The sequence below is a fragment of the Lithobates pipiens genome, unplaced genomic scaffold, assembly GCF_037356315.1.
Source record: "Lithobates pipiens isolate NorthernLeopardFrog02 unplaced genomic scaffold, aLitPip1_a1.2 Scaffold_1, whole genome shotgun sequence".
NCBI classification, from domain to species: Eukaryota; Metazoa; Chordata; class Amphibia; order Anura; family Ranidae; genus Lithobates; species Lithobates pipiens.
Genome location: NW_027507685.1, coordinates 201613325 through 201628577, shown reverse-complemented (window position 1 = coordinate 201628577; position 15253 = coordinate 201613325). Strand labels below are relative to the sequence as shown.

The following is a 15253-nucleotide window of genomic DNA, read 5'->3' as shown; positions in this document are numbered from 1 at the left end:
CATGCCCAAACACGTATAAATGCATCTAAAAGCGTCTAAACTCTAGGTGCATTTAGTGCTTGAGCATTTATTCATTCAATGGCCAGAATAAATGTAATATTCTGGCCAAAAAAAAAGAATAAACACACAAATACTTGATGCACCTGAATGCATCTAAAGTCAGGAGAAAAGTGCTCCGAAGAACCTAGTATACAGGTGTAGCACTTACCCCCGATGGAGCGGCTGAAATTTTTCCGGGCTTACCGATTACCTCCACCAGCTCTTACTCGTTGTCCTTGTCTAGGGGTTCCCAGGGTTGATAACCCAGTAATTGTATAGACCGACACTTGAACTCCTTGTCAGGATTTTTATTTTGCATAAAACGGTTGAACAAACTCAGTCTCTACGTTGGGAATAGAGGGTATCAGGTAGAGTTTAGATCCGGTGCTTGGAATTGCTGACTTCAATAAAAGTCTCTCTCTATCTACACAGTCCAGGGAACAGCCGCTCGCAACTGGACTCTTTTAACTGTTGGATAAATCCTTAGGTTCTGGGTTTAGCAGCCAACAGTTAATTCTAGCATTCAAAGTCTCTCACACAGACTTGGTTGAAAACTTGCAAACTTAGTTACAACTGGAAGGATAGAAGTAGGAACTTTTCTTACTGTACCAGAATCTTTCAGCCGGTCCGACAATACCGTAAGAATTGTGGATTCAATCAATGTCCATGGCAGCTCAGCTTCCAGGCTCTTACCGAGCAGCCAGCCTTGTGCGTGGCTCTCTCATCGAAGAGTCCTCCCCTGGGCGCATGTAGAGTTGCTGGGCCTCTCCAAAACCCGAGACGGCACCGGAACACCTTAGAATCCTCCTTCCAGTTACTGCGCCTCGAACTAGCCAGTTTCGAGGCTCGGAAACGGATAGATCCGCACCCCAGGCCATGAGGGCCCCCGGGGGCTGGTCAGGTAGACCAGGACCATGGAGTCAGCAACAACCTCTGGACCGGAACCCCAAATCACGTGACTTCGGCACCTTAAGTACCTCTTCCCGTATTACGCAGTGAGACAAACTCCCACTGATTGGTTCCGAGACAGAGATTGGTACCTAATGTGTCCAACCAGACTGCGTTCTCCAACCTCCCGCAGGTGTACAACCCCACCTATGACCAGGCAGAACTTCTATACAGCCCAGGCAAACTGATGCCAAAGTATAATTTAGCAAAATTAGTCCTAAAACTCATTACAGTCACAAAAAAAGAAATTTAACAAATAGCGCGTACTCGTTAGGAGTACCGGCGCTACACAGGCATACCCCACTTTTAAGTACACAATGGGGTTTATTTACTAAAGCTGGAAAGTGCAAAATCAGGCTCACTTCTGCATAGAAACCAACGATGCTTCCAGGTTTTATTGTCAAAGCTTAATTGAACAAGCCAAGGTTAGAAGCTCATTGGTTTCTATGCAGTGAGCCTGATTTTGCACTTTCCAGCTTTAGTAAATAAATCCCATTGTGTACTTATAAGTGGGGTATGCCTGTATATGAGGCCTAAAGGGATGATTTACTAAAGACAAATGGACTGTGCACTTTGATAAATGCAGTTGCTCAAGAGCTTAATCAATGAGCAGAAGTTCACCCGACTTCGATCATCCAATCATGTGCAAGCAAAAATGCTTTTTTTTTTTTTCCTTGCATATGATTGGTTATTCCTTGCAAAGTGAAGCTTTACCTCATTTACTAAGCTCTGGAGCAACTGCACATGCAAAGTGCACAATCTATTAGCCTTTAGTAAATCAGCCCCTAATGCTTCAGCTTCCCATTGAAGAACTGGTTGGGCTGGTTTGGCATGCATTGCTACATCTGCTCACAAGAGGGCAGACATGTTTAACTCTGAATCTTGCTGAGCAAGTCTTCATTGTTTTGTTTCCGGCTTTGCCTATTGCCCAATCTGTGTCTTCAACCCCTTGTCTTGTGCTGCTGTTATTGGTAGCGACAGGAGCTTAGAAATCTGATGTGCCAACTGTATAAGGAGGACTGCAGCTAAAGTTCAGGTATGCCTTCTTCTCTTTCCTTATCCTCATATTTTATAATCATGCTGTACAGCAGGACAGAGATGGAGTGTTTAGCCCCAGCTGGGATCCGGAATGTCCTAGGTCCAGATCCCACCAAGGGACAGTACATGGAGGCTGCATCTCCTTTCAGTTGACGAAGGTTAATTGGTTCTATTGAGACCCCAGCATGTATAAGAACTGCGACAGATGCGTTATCTTGTATATTATATATATATATATATATATATATATATATATATATATATATCTCTATAAATATATCCTATATAAAATATAGGAAAAAACAGTAGAGAAAGCAGGACCTGCTTAGCAGGTGTGCAGATCAGGATGAAAAGATCTCAGCAATAGAGTTCCTGAGAGATATAACAAACTATCAGTGTATAAGACCTCTTCCCGCCAATGTGGCGCATATATGTGGTCTCTCGGCAGGTGGGTTTAACAATGAGAAGCCTCATATATGCAGCCCTATGTAAACACTTTTCTGTGTTGAAAGCACGCGCTCCAAACCTTGTGGACGGCCTTCCCAGAAGACTTGAAGCTGTTATAGCTGCAAAGGATGGGCCAACACAAAATTGAACCCTATGGACTAAGACTGGGATGCCATTAAAGATCTAGCCTGGGTTGTCTGTGTCCTAGCCTGGGTTGTCTGTGTCCCTATTGGGGAAGGGGTCCCCGAACTTTCTATCCAACCTGAGAGCAGTGACCTGTACAGGAAGCGATGGGTATCTCCCCAATGGGGACACAGAGAGTATTGCAAAAATAAATGGGGACACAGAGAGTATTGCAAAAATAGAGAGAATTCCACTCTTTCTCGCTTTATTTCAATTTAAAAAGTGTTGATGGTGTTCAACTTCAACACAGAAGATATTCCTTCCTGACCGTTAATGTAAATGAGATAATATATAGAGCTGCATAATTTATTGGCACTACATAAAAGAACACAATATACCCAGGTGCAGTTACACATTCCTTCTGTGGCTAAACAGCCAACATCAAGACAGAACAAACTAAATACAAAAAAGCTTCCTGTTTACTCATTGATGTTGTGCATTGTAAATGATTGTGTGAATTTGTCAGAGCAACAGCTGCTTTCCAAGGTCAGGAAGCTAAACACCTGTGTGACTGGGTAGCGATGGAAGCAGCCATTCCTGGACTCCTCACAGTACCAGAACTACTATGCTATGCAATCATTTTTAAAAAACAAAATTGTGTTTGAAAGACCGCTGAGCAAATACAGTGTGACATAAAAAATTGCAACAACCACCATTTTATTCTCTAGGGTCTCAGCTAAACATATATATATAATGTTTGGGGTTCTGAGTAATTTTCTAGCAATAAATCTTGATTTTAACTTGTAAGCAGCAAGTGTCAGAAAATGTTTTAGCCTTTAAAGAGGAGGTCCACCCTAAAGTAGGCCTTCCGCTCATTGGAATCCTCCCACCCTCCGGCACCACAATTGGCACCTTTCAGGGGGGAACAGTACAGGTATCTGCACCCACTTCCGGGATAGCTCTCTGCGGAAAGGGGCGTAGATTACGCCCCTTTCCGAAAGTCCCCCGCTGCCTGCTGGGAAACACACAGATCCCAGAGGCAGCGGGTCCATCCTTATTGCGCAGCGCGACTCGCGCATGCGCAGTAGGGAACCAGGAAATGAAGCCGAAAGGCTCCACTTCCTGATTCCCATACCCAAGATGGCGGCGGCAGCACCCGAGAGACGATCGAGAGATCGGCTTCGGGTGCCAACATCGCGGGCGCGCTGGACAGGTAAGTGTCACTATTTTAAAAGCCAGCAGCTGCAGTATTTGTAGCTGCTGGCTTTTTTTTTTTTTTTAACAAACCAGAATGTTCCTTTATTGCAAACAATTAAGGCACGTTACATCAGATAAGTCCAACATGGACCAAATCCAAAGCAAAGAAAAAAAACAGAACATAGTACTTGTACCGTAGGCAGACATAAAATGGAAATACACATCCAAAAAAAAAAAAAAAGGGAACGGGAAAGTTACAGGGAAAAAAAAAAAAAAAACAAAGAGAAGGAAAAAGGTAATTAGAAGGATGTGGGACTCCCACTCCCCCACCCGACAGCCCCACCCTCTATCCCGTCCATGCCATCCATACCTTGGAGAATTTTTGGGGACAGTGTCTGTTCATGTAGGTGAGTTTATATAACGGGAGCACCGCATTAATGGACTTTTCCCACATACCAACCGTAGGGGGGGACGGGGCACGCCACCTCAGTATAATTTCCCTTTTGGCATAGAACAGGAGGTAAGTCAACAGCAGTTTGGTATATCTGGGCCTCTGATCATCGTCCTGAATCCCCAGCAACGCCAACTCCGGCGACAGGGGGAGTTCCAGCTGGAGGCGACCATTAATAGTATCAACCACCTGGGTAGAGGTCGACCGATATATCGGCCGATATTTGCAGTTTTTTAATTAATCGGCATCGGCCGATTGTGCTGGTAAAAAGCCGATATAGAACTGCAGCAGGACTTTGAAATGACTTCTGTATAGAAGTCAGTGTAAGTTGCCATAGAAACGTCTTCCTCCTCTCTGGGCAGGCTGCCAAGAAAAGAACAGAAAGATACAATGTTTACACTGAATGAATGAAGTAATCTCTGTGTGTAGAAGTTCTCAGTTTAACCATTTAAAGACTAAATCTTTTCTGACACTTGTTGCTTACAAGTAAAAATCCAATATTTTCTGCCAGAAAATCACTTAGACCCCCCAAAAATTATATATATTTTTTTAGCAGAGATCCTAGGGAATAAAATAGCGGTTGTTGCAATATTTTATGTCACACGGCATTTGCACAGAGGTCTTTCAAATGCATTTTTTGGGGGAAAAAATACACTATTTAAAAAATAAAAATAATATAAAAACAGTAAAGTTAGCCCATTTTTTTTTTTTTTGTCCAAAAGTTTTGACTACCTGTTTTTATTTAATACATAGGTTTTTTTTTAATCTAAATCATACATACAAGTAAACTGATTGGAGGTTTGTTTTGTTTAATAAATGTTTAAATGTAAGAAATTTTCTGTATCACCTATGAAGGCTGCTTTCACACTGGAGCAGGCAGGCGTTGATGGTAAAACGCAAGTTTTAGCGGCTCTTTACCATCATTTTAGCCGTGCTATTTGGCTGCTAGTGGGGCACATATAACCCAGCTAGCAGCCAAGGAAGAGGTTAAATGCGCCCATGAAGCACTGCTGCCAAATCGCATTGCATGCGCTTCAGCAGTGGTGCCCATTCATATCAATGGGCAGGAGTGGTGGAGGAGCGGTATACACCACTCCAAACGTGCTGCTTGCGGGACTTTCTTTTAAGATCCTGCCAGCGCATCGCCTCAGTGTGAAAGCACTCTGTCTTTCACACAGACTGCAGAGGAGCCATTTTGCAGGCACTTTACAGGCGCTATTTTTAGCCCAAAAGCGCCTGAAAAACGCCCCAGTGGGAAAGGTGTGTTAGATCAAGGGGGATTAAAAAAAATAAATAATAATATATAAAAAAAGGAAAAAAATAAAGAAATAAAATAAAATCGGCCTAACATATCGGCCCAAAAAAAATCGGCATCATATATCGGCTATCGGCCGCCATGATTTCTAAATATCGGCATCGGCCAGAGAAAAACCCATATCGGTCGACCTCTACACCTGGGCCCAGTACTCGGCAACCTTGGGACAACCCCAGAACATATGTAAATACGTGCCCACAGCCTGTTTGCATCTGGGGCAGTCCCGAGATCGCTTGGGGTACAGTTTATGAAGCCTTTGGGGGGTGTAGTAGACCCTGTGCAGGAATTTAACCTGAATCAGCTTTTCCCTGGAGGATATCAGGATAGCGGCGCTATCCGCCAGACAGTCCTCCCAGTCTGACCTATCCAGGCCAGGCAAGTCTGCCTTCCACAGGTCCCACAATTTATGCATCTTAGCAGAGTCCGTCCGCAACAGGCCAAGGTACAGATCCGACAGGGGTCTATCCACCCTCTCCTGCACTAGTATCCCCTCAATAGGGTCCATCTGCAGTCTAATCGGGGAGGGGAACTGGGCCCCGATGGCATGGCGTAACTGGAGGTAGCGGAACAGCATCCAACCCGGCAAGCGGTACTTCTCCTGGAGGGCTGAGTAAGAGAGCAGGACTCCGTCCACGTATATGTTCCCTAACGTTCTGATCCCATATCTAACCCAAATACGCGGATCCGGCACTCTCTGTACATGGGAAAGACCAGGGTTGTCCCAAAGAGGGCAGCGAGGGGACCAGTCCCGCGGGCCAACAAGCCCTCGCCTGGCCACCATCCATGCCCGGAGGGTAGTTTTTGTAGGTGCCGGGAGCTCGCTGCGTGCCCGCCTCCCCTTATATACCAAGTCACTCAGCTCAGCAAATGACCCCACGACCTTGGCTTCCAAGCACACGGCAGCATTCCCTCTCGGGAGCGCGAGCCACCACCGAACCGATACCAACACCGCCGCCCAATAGTACGCCCGATAATCCGGTAACGCCAACCCCCCACAACGGGCAGGGAGCATCAGGGTTGCACGAGCCAGCCGGGGGGTCCCCCCTGCTGGCTTTAAAAAAACGCGGACTCCCGGCGGACTCCCGCTTTAAGTGGTTAAATTTCCCTCAACTACAAGCCGAAGTTCATTCCTTTGATCTAATGCCGCATACACACGACCAAACTTTCTGGCAGAAAAGGTCCAACGGAATCATTCCGTCAGGTATTACAATCATGTTTGGGCTTCATTGGACTTTTTTCTTCAATAATTCAGATGAACCTAGAAATGGAACATGTTTCAAATCTGTCCAACTGAATCAATTTATATCGGGAAAACCATTTGTCTGTATGCTGGTCCGACGGACCAAATATGACGCTAGGGCAGCTATTGGCTACTGGCTATTGAACTTCCTTTTTTAGTCCCGTCGTACGTCATCACATTCAAAACGAACAGACTTTGGTCCGTTCGTGTGTGGGCAAGTCCATTCGGTCGGAAGTCCGGATTCGCGGCGTTCCCGCATCGCAGCGGTGTGAACCCGGCCTAAAGGGGTTGTAAAGCCCAGTGTTTTTTCACCTTAATGCAAAAGGCCCCCCCCCCCCCGTTTTACTTACCTGAGCCCCTTCATCTCCTCGGCAGGGACGTGTTGTCCCTCTCTCCATGGGGTCCCGGCTCTTGATTGGATAGATAGACAGTAGCGCAGTCATTGGCTCCCGCTGCTGTCAATAAAATCCAATGATGTGGGGGCGGGGCTGAGTCCAGCATTCGTGTCTGTGGATGCAAATGCTGAACTCGGGAGTGCGCCCGCAAGGTAACCCCCTCTGGAGAGCACTTCTCCTATGGGTGGGTTTTATGATCTGGGGAGTAGCCGCCGGGGGACCCCAGAAGAGGATATTAGGGGCCACAAACGAAAATGAGCTGCACAGTGGAGGTAAGTATGATATGTAAGTTATTTAAAAAAAAAGATCCTTTACAATCACTTTAAGAGCACTAGGGGGGCACCGTGGTCACGATGTCTGCCAGACATCTGTGATCACTCCTGAGAGAGACAGACAGAACGGAGGTCTGTCATTGTAAACAGACAGATCTCCATTCTGTCAAGGGTGAGGAGACTGATCTGTTGTTCCTATTGCTTAGGAACAGCGATCGGTCCACCAGGCAGTCCCATCCCCCCACAGTTAGAAACAGTCCCCAGGATACACATTCAACCCCTTGATCGCCCCCTAGTGTTAAACCCTTCCCTGCCAGTGACATTTATACAGTAATCAGTGGCTATTTTTAGCTCTGATAGCTGTATAAATGTAAATGGTCCCAAAAAAGTGTCAAAGTGTCCGATCTGTCTGCCGCAATGTTGTAGTTCTGATAAACATTTCTGATCACCACCATTAATAGTAAAAAAAAAAAAATTATAATAAAAATGCCATAAATCTATCCCCTATTTTGTAGATGCTATAACTTTTGCCCAAACCAATCAATATACACTTATTGCAATTTTTTTTTTTTTTTTTTAACAAAAATATTTTTAAGAATACATATTGGCCTAAACTGAGAAAGAAATTATTTATTTTTTTAAATTGGGGGTATTTATTATAGCAAAAAGTAAAAAAAAATTTTTTTTTTCTCAAAATTGTCGCTGTTTTTTGTTTATAGCGCAAAAAATAAAAACCGCAAAGGTGATCAAATGCCACCAAAAAAAGCTCTATTTGTGGGGAAAAAAGGGAGTCAATTTTGTTTGGGTACAGCGTCGAAAGACCACACAGTTGTCAGTTAAATCTACAGTCTATCGCAAAAATGGCCCGGTCATTAAGGGGGCAAATCTTCTGTGGCTGAAGTGGTAAAAGACAGGGTAAGGATGATAGCCCTGTAGTTTCCACAAAAAAAAAAAAAAAAAAAAAAAGCTAACAATGGCAGCTCCTGTATTCCAAAACTGACAGCTTCCCTTCAAAGAATAGCAGATGGTGCTCTACTTTTGTTTCTAATGGCACAGCTCTTAAGATCTGTTTTTTGATCTCTGATTACCATGTAATGTAATATATTGTTTTTTAGGCACTATGTGGAAGCCCTTTATTTTCCTGTGTTCAACATTGTTATGTGTTCTCGGTGCTAGCATCGACCATTACCAACCTGAACAGGTTCACCTTTCCTACACTGGTAAGTAGCATCCATACAGCTAGCTGATTGCAAAAATAATGCCTTAAAAATGTTCTGCATAGCAATAGTAAGCCAATAAAGTTTTGTTTAGTTCAGGTTACAAAACGAGATTTTAAAGCAACTTTGTTGCTTGAAAAAATAAAGTTTCCCTGCAAAAAAAACAAACTGTTAATACTTGCAGTTGGCTAAATTTTAGTTTTTGGCCTCCCTGTATGTAACCAGGTGGAGCAACAATTGTTTAGTAGTGTCTTTTCTGGGTTCTGCTGGTGTAGGCTTGGTTACTTTCCTCTGCATTCCACTGAGTTATGGGATATAGTGGGTGGAAGAACAGACTCTGGCCTGCAAATTAATACCACTTCAGCCAATCCCTGTTGAGTGGAGTGAGTGACCAGCAGGGGGCTAAAAGGGGTATAAATAGGCTGTAACTCAGAACAGAAGTGTTATGTTCCTGGGGCAGTACAACCCAGTCTGTGGGCTATGGCATCCATGGGAGTTTACTTGCCACTGAAAGAATATTTTTTGGGGTCCTGTCTCCTGCTTTTGGCTGGGGGACCTCTGGCCGAGCCTCCTAAATTCCAGCAGAGAGCTCATCTAATGATCCAGGACACAGGCAATCCAAGTACAGAAACTGACTGATACTGCAAGTGGTTACACAGTATTCAGGACACAGCAGGTACCAGCTTTCTGGGCCTAGTCCTACAGACTTTCTTTGGCCTCATTTGAGATAGATTTTTCTTTGTACATTCATGACTATACTTCTGTTGAGGAGTGCCTGTTTAGCACCAGTTTACCTTCACTTTAAAGGGGGTGTGGCTCATCCTGAAGGAATAGATCAGTTTTAGCCTCCTCGATTACAGTTTGTTTTAAGTTTATTGGACTATCCCAAGGCTCGCCCTCACCTTATCCCAGTCCCCTAACAAAATAAAAAACACAAAAAGACACTTGCAGCCTGCTCTCTGACTTAAGTGACTGAACTACTTTGTGCCTGGCTGCTGTGTGCCTGGAATGGAACCTGGAATCAAACAGCCACACTAGTACCGGGTCCAGGGGCGTACCTAGAGCATTTGGCACCCGGGGCGGATCCTATATCTGGCACCCCCCCCCCCCCCACCATGAAATGTAAAAACACCCACTGTGTCCCCTGCATACCTCTGCATCCTTCAATATCTTTTTGTCACTACTGTGTACCCCCCTTCTCCACAACTGCACCTCTGGACCCCTTTAAATTACACAGCACCCTGCACCTCTGGACCCCTTTACATTACACAGCACCCTGCACCTCAGGCCCTTGCGCCTAAGGACCTCTTTACATTACACAGCACCCTGCACCTCTGGACCCCTTTACATTACACAGGACCTTGCACCTAAGGACCTCTTTACATTACACAGCAGCCTGCACCACTGGACCCCTTTACATTACACAGCAGCCTGCACCTCTGGACCCCTTTACATTACACAGCTCTTGTACCTCTGGACCCCTTTACATAACATAGCACCCTGAACCTCCTGACCCCTTTACATTACACAGTCCTTGTACCTATGGATCCCTTTACATTACACAGCACCCTGAACCTCTGGACCCCTTTACATTACACAGCCCTTGTACCTCTGGACCCCTTTACATTACACAGCACCCTGCACCTCTGCACCCCTTTACATTACACAGCCCTTCACAGCTCTGGACCCTCTGCATGTTACACAGACCCCCTACAGTGCAGACCCCCCTCCCTACCATACAGACCCCCATCTACAGTGTAGACCCCCCTACAGTACAGAACCCTCCTACAGTACAGACCCCTCCACCATATAGCGCAGAGCCCCCCCCTACAGTGTAGACCCTACAGTACAGACCCCTCCCCCTACAGCGCAGACCCCCCTACAGTACAGACTCCCCTACAGTACAGAATCCTCACCTACAGTACAGACTCCCCTACAGTGCCGAATCTTCCCCTACAGTACAGACCCCCCCTACAGTGCAGGACCCCTTCTACAGTGCAGGACCCCTTCTACAGTGCAGGACCCCCCCTACAGTGCAGACCCCCCTACAGTGCAGACCCCCCTACAGTGCAGGACCCACCACAGTAAAGAACCCCCATACAGTGCACAACCACCCCTAAGGACCCATAGTGTACCTCGAGCCCAAGGCAGCGGCATTGCAGGGGGGAGGTGCGAGCAGCACCCGAGTGGAGTGTCACCTGTCGGCTCAGTGATCCGGGACCCGGCGCAATAATCCCCTTCTCTCTGTGGTCGCGTGACTCACGTCGCGCCGTTCTGATCAGTCTCAGCAGCGGCCGTCACTCACAGCCGAGCAGCGTGAAGCCGCCTCCCCCTCCTTGTCTACACAGTGCTGTGCATGCAGGAGGGGGAGGCGGCTTCACTCTGCTCGGCTGTGAGTGACAGCCGCTGCCCGAGACTGATCAGAACGGCAGCACGACGCGACCACAGAGAGAAGGGGATTATTGCGCCAGGTCCTGGATCACTGAGCCGGCAGATGTCACCTCTCCACTCGAGTGCTGCTCGCACCCCCCCCCCCTGCAATGCCGCCCACTGCCAGTGCCTCGGGCTCTCTCTGTGTGGGCTGCGAACCCAAGGCACGGCGCTGTCTCCTCTTTAGTTGCGGAGGGGGGGGGGGCGCTGGCCTGACACCCCCCTCTGGACCCCTTTACATTACACAGCACCCTGCACCTCAGGCCCTTGCGCCTAAGGACCTCTTTACATTACACAGCACCCTGCACCTCTGGACCCCTTTACATTACACAGGACCTTGCACCTAAGGACCTCTTTACATTACACAGCAGCCTGCACCACTGGACCCCTTTACATTACACAGCAGCCTGCACCTCTGGACCCCTTTACATTACACAGCTCTTGTACCTCTGGACCCCTTTACATAACATAGCACCCTGAACCTCCTGACCCCTTTACATTACACAGTCCTTGTACCTATGGATCCCTTTACATTACACAGCACCCTGAACCTCTGGACCCCTTTACATTACACAGCCCTTGTACCTCTGGACCCCTTTACATTACACAGCACCCTGCACCTCTGCACCCCTTTACATTACACAGCCCTTCACAGCTCTGGACCCACTGCATGTTACACAGACCCCCTACAGTGCAGACCCCCCTCCCTACCATACAGACCCCCATCTACAGTGTAGACCCCCCTACAGTACAGAACCCTCCTACAGTACAGACCCCTCCACCCTATAGCGCAGACCCCCCCCTACAGTGTAGACCCTACAGTACAGACCCCTCCCCCTACAGCGCAGACCCCCCTACAGTACAGACTCCCCTACAGTACAGAATCCTCACCTACAGTACAGACTCCCCTACAGTGCCGAATCTTCCCCTACAGTACAGACCCCCCCCCTACAGTGCAGGACCCCTTCTACAGTGCAGGACCCCCCTACAGTGCAGACCCCCCTACAGTGCAGGACCCACCACAGTAAAGAACCCCCATACAGTGCACAACCTCCCCTAAGGACCCATAGTGTACCTCGAGCCCAAGGCAGCGGCATTGCAGGGGGGAGGTGCGAGCAGCACCCGAGTGGAGTGTCACCTGTCAGCTCAGTGATCCGGGACCCGGCGCAATAATCCCCTTCTCTCTGTGGTCGCGTGACTCACATCGCGCCGTTCTGATCAGTCTCAGCAGCGGCCGTCACTCACAGCCGAGCAGCGTGAAGCCGCCTCCCCCTCCTTGTCTACACAGTGCTGTGCATGCAGGAGGGGGAGGCGGCTTCACTCTGCTCGGCTGTGAGTGACAGCCGCTGCCCGAGACTGATCAGAACGGCAGCACGACGCGACCACAGAGAGAAGGGGATTATTGCGCCGGGTCCTGGATCACTGAGCCGGCAGATGTCACCTCTCCACTCGAGTGCTGCTCGCACCCCCCCCCCCCTGCAATGCCGCCCACTGCCAGTGCCTCGGGCTCTCTCTGTGTGGGCTGCGAACCCGAGGCACGGCGCTGTCTCCTCTTTAGTTGCGGAGGGGGGGGCGCTGGCCTGACACCCCCCCCAGTGTGTGGCACCCAGGGTGGCCCGCCCCCCCCCACTTAGTATGCCACTGACCGGGTCTGTGCTACATACTCATCTCTCTGGTGGACTGCAAGTCCTGACTTTGCTGTCTTCAAAATTTACATCCTTTAACATAATCTTCAGCATTTGACACTTCTGGATGTGTTTGATTCTTGATCCCCCACTCTGTGCTGTGGTTCCCCCCAGCAGCCCCATATCACTACTATGTACTGTAGTAACAAAGCAACCAAAGGGAGGAACCACAGCATGCAACAAAGGATGCAGGCACTCGATACACCTGGAAGTGTCAGATGCTGAACATTCTGTTGGAAGATAGGAAGTTGGGAAAATCCACCAGAAAGGGTAAGTTCAAAGAGCCTTTTTTTTCAGGCAGCCTTTTAAAAAAATATTTTCATTTAAAAAAGTTGGTTTAGAGTGGGGTTTCTCAACCAGAGTTCCATGGAACCCTACGGTTTCTCCAGAGTTGCTCAAAATTTGTAGAGCAATGAGCAATTTCTGCCTCTCAGATAAGTTTCCACTGACACCATTGATATATTTATCTATCTGTAAAGTGGTAATTCTTCCCAATGACCACAAGTGTAAGGACCATTCTTCCCAATGACCATCACACTAATGTATCATGAATTGTAGATATAGTAATTTGCAGCAGGAGTTCCCAGAAGAATGGAAAGTTATTTCAAGGGTTTCTCTGGGTTGAAAAGATTGTGAAAGGCTGGTTTAGAGTGTCACCTAGTTTTTGATAGAGTGAGGCAGGGCTGAGTCTTTATTGCTATTAACCACTTCCCACCCGGCCAATGCATATATACGGCCGGGTGGGAGCCGTCTACTCCTGATAGGCCGTTCAGGAACGTCCTTCAGGAGTAGCGGGATCGCGCGCGCGCGCGCTCGCGCAGCGGCGCGATCCCGATGTGCTCGTGTCACCCGGACACGGCACATCTCAGATCGGCAGGAGGGCTCTGTGATTGGCCCTCCTGATCACATGACGGCCGTGTCCAATCACGGCCATCATGTGATGTAAACAAACAGCCGGTTGCTAGGCAATCGGCTCTCCTCTCCTCACACGGAAGTCACCGCTGAGGAGAGGAGAGCAGAACGCTGCAGCCGGCTGATGATCAGTGAGTATGGGCTGCTTTTTACAGCTTTTTACTCACTGATCATCAGTGTAGTGTAAACACACAACACACCACACAGTACAAACACAGTCCCCACATATGTCCCCAAAACACACATGTCCCCAAAACATACATGTCCCCAAATAATAAAAACACATGTCCCTAATAATAAAAACATGTCCCCCACATATGTCCCACTAAAATCACATGTCCCAATGATTATCTGCGTACATATGTCCGTGATCACACAAACCAATTATTATACACTTAACAGATTTTTTTTTACCAAAAACATGTAGCAGAATACATTTTGGCTTAAATTTATGACAAAATTTGATTTTATTGGATTTCTTTTCAAATAGAAAAAAGAAAATATTGTTTTTTTTCCAAATTTCCGCTATTTTTGCGCTTATATCGCAAAAAAAAAAAAAACGAAGTCGTGAATAAATAACACCAAAATAAAGCTCTATTTGTGCGAACAAAATGATAACAATTTCATTTGGGTACAGTGTAGCATGACCGCGCAATTGTCACTGAAAGCGCTAGAGCGCTGAAAGCTGAAAATTGGGCTGGGAAGGAAGGGGGTGAAAGTGCCCTGTATTGTAGTGGTTAATTACCCTGGTTGAGAGATCCCCCATCTGCCAACTCCATTCCTACTCTTAAGCCTAGTACACACGGACCAGATGTCGAGTGGCATCGGCCAGTTCAATAGGGGAAGGTGCAGGACCAAAAAAGGTCGAACCAATCGACATCCGATTACAGCCAATGGCTGAGAGCACTGTCCGGGTGTTCTAGTGAGGGGGCCGTCTCCCTATCAGAACACAATAGCTCAGCAGGAGCGATCTCCCAAGCTTTCCAGTTTGTTTTTTTGTTCAGCCCTCTGGGTTGAAGAAAAAAAACTACTAGTGTGTGCTAGACTTTACAGCCAGGGCTGTGCTATGACTTACATGCTCTGGTTTGCGGTATTGCATGCATTCACAATTATTCATATATAGAGTCCACTAGTGGCTCAGTGACCCCAACATTATAGGTCCATCTCACAGTTCAGCAATGGCTAGAACTGGCAGTGGAGGAGGATTTCCCTGGCAGAATCTCTGACTGCAGTAAAGATCCAGTGGTTGATCAGATCCTTCCTCGCGCTAGTTAGCTGAATTAGATTAGATTTGGCACAGCGATAAAAAAAACAGTCTATTTGAATACCCACAGCTCTTCCTCCCCAGGACTCTTACCCCTTCCTTAAACCCTCTTTTCAACAATTCTCTTGTCCCCCTACTAAGCTGGCCATACACAAAGAGAATTTTGGATTGTACTTGATGAACCAGGTGGCTATGTTGACCCCTCCTGCATAACATCCTTTGATTAAAAAAAAATCAAAGGTGCCAGACATAACATTGTCTAATGAACAACGACTGCATC

General features: G+C 47.2%; 1 protein-coding gene across 2 annotated transcripts in view; it reads left to right on the top strand.

Annotated features, from left to right (window-relative positions):
* ACP7 (acid phosphatase 7, tartrate resistant (putative)) overlaps positions 1-15253 on the top strand; it is a 63332-nt gene that overhangs the window by 7422 nt on the left and 40657 nt on the right. The window contains exons 1-2 of one of the 2 annotated variants that reach the window (XM_077480215.1): positions 1872-2023; positions 8581-8685. In XM_077480215.1, the coding sequence (XP_077336341.1) occupies positions 8586-8685 (100 nt within the window). In that variant the 5' untranslated portion in view covers positions 1872-2023; positions 8581-8585. Of the gene's footprint in view, positions 1-1871; positions 2024-8580; positions 8686-15253 lie in introns of those variants that run through there. The other variant, XM_077480225.1, reaches the window with a different exon arrangement.